Source organism: Triticum aestivum, chromosome 2B (genome assembly GCF_018294505.1).
Source record: "Triticum aestivum cultivar Chinese Spring chromosome 2B, IWGSC CS RefSeq v2.1, whole genome shotgun sequence".
NCBI lineage: Eukaryota > Viridiplantae > Streptophyta > Magnoliopsida > Poales > Poaceae > Triticum > Triticum aestivum.
This window is the reverse complement of record NC_057798.1, coordinates 174,239,393-174,242,522: the sequence shown is the minus strand read 5'-3', so window position 1 is coordinate 174,242,522 and position 3,130 is coordinate 174,239,393. Positions and strand designations below refer to the sequence as shown.

Here is a 3,130-nt window from a genome sequence, read left to right as displayed (position 1 = left end):
AGCGAGAGCGGCGGCGGCGGAGGACGAGTCGACGAGGAGGCCGGCCGCCGTTTCCCAGGCGATCTTGAGATGGGCATCCTCTGCTTCGGCGCCTCCTCCACCCTTCTCTGCGGCGAGGACAGCAACAGCGTCCTCGGCCTGGGCGGCTGCGGCGGCGGCGGCGACGGCGAGGTGGCGGGGGCGGGCGGCGGCCTGGGCTTCCTGGACGTCGGCGCCGTCTTCCCGGTGGACAGCGACGAGGTCATGCGGGCGCTGGTGGAGAAGGAGATGGATCATCGGCCCAAGGGCGGCTACGTGGAGCGGCTGGGGCACGGGGGATTCGAGTCCTCCTGGAGGAAGGACGCCATGGATTGGATTTGCAAGGTACGGTGAGAAACAAAAAGGAAAAATCTCTAGGATTTATTGCTCCTCGCAATCAGTTTCCTTTTCCGTGATGGGTTAATTGGTTCTAGGTAGGTTGTTGCATGCCCGCACTGTGCGTTTGACTCTTGTGTAAATCCAGTTTTGGCCGTGCGTCCTTGCATCTTGTGGCTTTCGATCACCATCACCATCCAGTTTTGGCCAATTCGATCACCATCACCAGATAGCAATGAGCCAGCTGCTTCCCCCTTTCCTCGATCCGGACAAACTTGTTTTAAGTGGAACCTGTCCATTGCTCATCCTGTGTCTTCTCTCATGTGGGCTGCAGGTCCATTCCTACTACAATTTTGGACCACTGACCCTCTGCCTCTCGGTGAACTACATGGATAGGTTCCTCTCCTCGTTTGATCTCCCAGTAAGAATCTCAACTTCTGCATTGCTAACAACTGTGTAAATCGATCTGTTACTGACCATTGCGTTTCTTGTTTTTGTTTGTTTGTTGATGTTGTAGCATGACAAGTCTTGGATGCAACAGTTGATGTCAGTTGCCTGCCTATCTCTTGCTGTCAAGATGGAGGAGACCGTGGCCCCTCTTCCTGTGGACCTTCAGGTGAAGGAGAAGTTACAACATTGTAAAATCGATAATTGTTTGATGATCCCTTGATAAATTTTGCTAAAATTGGATGAATGTACGACAGGTTTGCGATGAGTACTATGCGTTTGAACCAAGGAACATCAAGAGGATGGAGCTCATTGTGATGGAGACCCTGAAATGGAGGATGCACTCTGTGACCCCATTCTCTTTCCTGTGCTACTTCTTGGACAAGTTCAATGAAGGAAAGCCACCGAGTTACATGCTGGTGTCACGGTGTGCCGAGCTCATAGTCGCCACTGTGAAAGGTTCGGCTACGATGAATTAACCAAAAGTTTTACCTACATTGCCAATGGCAATATCTGGTGATGATTTACTAACTACAGCATTCCTGTGATGTGCATTTACAGACTATAGATTCTTATCATTCAGACCTTCTGAGATCGCTGCCGCAGTGGTTTTATGGGGGCTTGTTGAGAATCAGGTCATCGGCTTCAGCAGTGCCCTTGCAGCATCTGAAATCCCTGTTAATAAGGTGATTATCTTCTCAAGTTATGGAAAACTCAAACCGATGCACCATTGCAATTGCACTGTTTCTGAAATGTGATCACATCTACAGGAGATGATTGCGGGATGCTACGCGCTGTTGGTGAAGAAGAGAGGTAACTTCAACGCGAGCCTTTCAGCGCCGCTGAGCCCGATCGGGGTGCTGGATGTGCCATGCTTCAGCTTCAGGAATGATGACACAGCACCAGGGTCATCACCCTCGAACAACAACAGTAGCAGCAACGATCAGGCCTCCACTCCAGCTTCCAAGAGGAGAAGGCTAAGCGCATCGCCGATCTGATGCGCTGTACATATATAGCTTGGTGCTGCTCTCGGCTTGTTCATTGAGTTATCGTCGATCTTTCTTACCCCGAAAGCCCGTCCATCGATCATCATGGAAACGAAGTTGTGGTGCAACAGTAATTATCGAGCATTGTGGCGGTTAGAGGATTATGGGCAGCAACAATAAGCTTCTTGAACTCTGAAAGAAGAGAGGAGGGTGTGTGCTGATGGGAGGAGGGAGAGTCTTCTTCCTCTATACAATTTTGTCTCCCCTTCTTCATTTTAGGTATTTCTTATTTATTTCCCCTTTCCCTTCTCCGAGGGCTTTTTGATGATATCTTTGTGGATATGAGAGACTGAAGATATGAGAAAATCAACAAAAATGGATTTTCGTTTTGTTTCTTTACAAGTGTGTTCTTGTTTCAGTTTTTTGTTGCCTGCATTGCATTCCAGTGCTCAAAAGGGCAGTGCTGCTGCTGATTCATCAATGCATTCCTCTTACTGCGCTCCCCATTTTTCCATTAGTAGTATGGTAAATATGTTAATCAAGTGTGGTTTAGCTCATAAACTAATGGTGGAATCATGCCATTTCCATGGCCATGTCTGTGTTTTGTTTTTCTGGTGGAGTTGTTTATCCCATTTTCTCCAATCAAACAGATTGCAAGATTCAAGCATACCTACCTCATGGGACTATGAGATCTAGACATTTTCCTCTTTAGGAGCACTTTGGAGCCTCACATAAAGCCATTTAAATATAGAACAGGTAGGGTTCATGTGCTCTTCTTAACCAGCATGGCTCATGGCAGTCCCAAAGTGATTATTCTTTCTTCTGGAACTCATCACCACATTATCTTTTAACATCAGTATGCAGGCTTTGCAGCTGTATGATTTGAGTGCTAATCTCACTTTCACTAAACTTTTTTTTTGTGTGTGTGTGAATGAAGGTGGTAGGGCAGCATGATTGATTGAATGAGTGTTCAATAAATTCACCTAAAAGAGCCGGTAAAAAGCCTGCGATGAAAACTTATTGGCGCCTGCAGCTTCTTTTTTTCATACAAGGAGGGGAGGACAGTGCCCCTGGGAGGGGGCTGTTGGGTCAAGGAGTCGAGGCTGCAGCCATGCCAGTTGCCAACTGCTGCTTTTTACAGGCAAAGCAAAGGGTGGGGGTGGCCTCGCATCATACCTAGTAGGGTCTCTGCACCGTGGGTCCATGTAAACATTAGAAAGAACCTACCCCAACTGAACCAAACAGAATTGAATTTTACTATTTCCTAGAGCAAGAACCTTAAATTTTGCCACAGTACCTAAAACCTTTTTGTGTTTTGTCTAGCGAGTATTTCAGGAGAGAGA

General features: G+C 47.5%; 1 protein-coding gene across 1 annotated transcript; it reads left to right on the top strand.

Annotated features, from left to right (window-relative positions):
* The first annotated feature begins 6 nt into the window (after positions 1-6).
* LOC123044173 (cyclin-D2-2) lies at positions 7-2,182 on the top strand. The gene is made up of 6 exons (XM_044466833.1): positions 7-363; positions 689-775; positions 872-970; positions 1,059-1,260; positions 1,363-1,487; positions 1,572-2,182. The coding sequence occupies exons 1-6, from the start codon at positions 70-72 to the stop codon at positions 1,797-1,799; spliced, it is 1,035 nt and encodes a 344-aa protein (XP_044322768.1). The 5' UTR covers positions 7-69; the 3' UTR covers positions 1,800-2,182.
* Positions 2,183-3,130: the final 948 nt, after the last annotated feature.

What these genes read in the sequence shown, in the direction of transcription:
- LOC123044173 (XM_044466833.1), top strand. Translation starts at nt 70, where the DNA reads ATGGGCATCCTCTGCTTCGGCGCCTCCTCCACCCTTCTCTGCGGCGAG. An exon ending in CCATGGATTGGATTTGCAAG is followed by an intron (nt 364 to 688) that starts GTACGGTGAGAA and finishes TGTGGGCTGCAG; the next exon opens with GTCCATTCCTACTACAATTT. An exon ending in CTGAAATCCCTGTTAATAAG is followed by an intron (nt 1,488 to 1,571) that starts GTGATTATCTTC and finishes TCACATCTACAG; the next exon opens with GAGATGATTGCGGGATGCTA.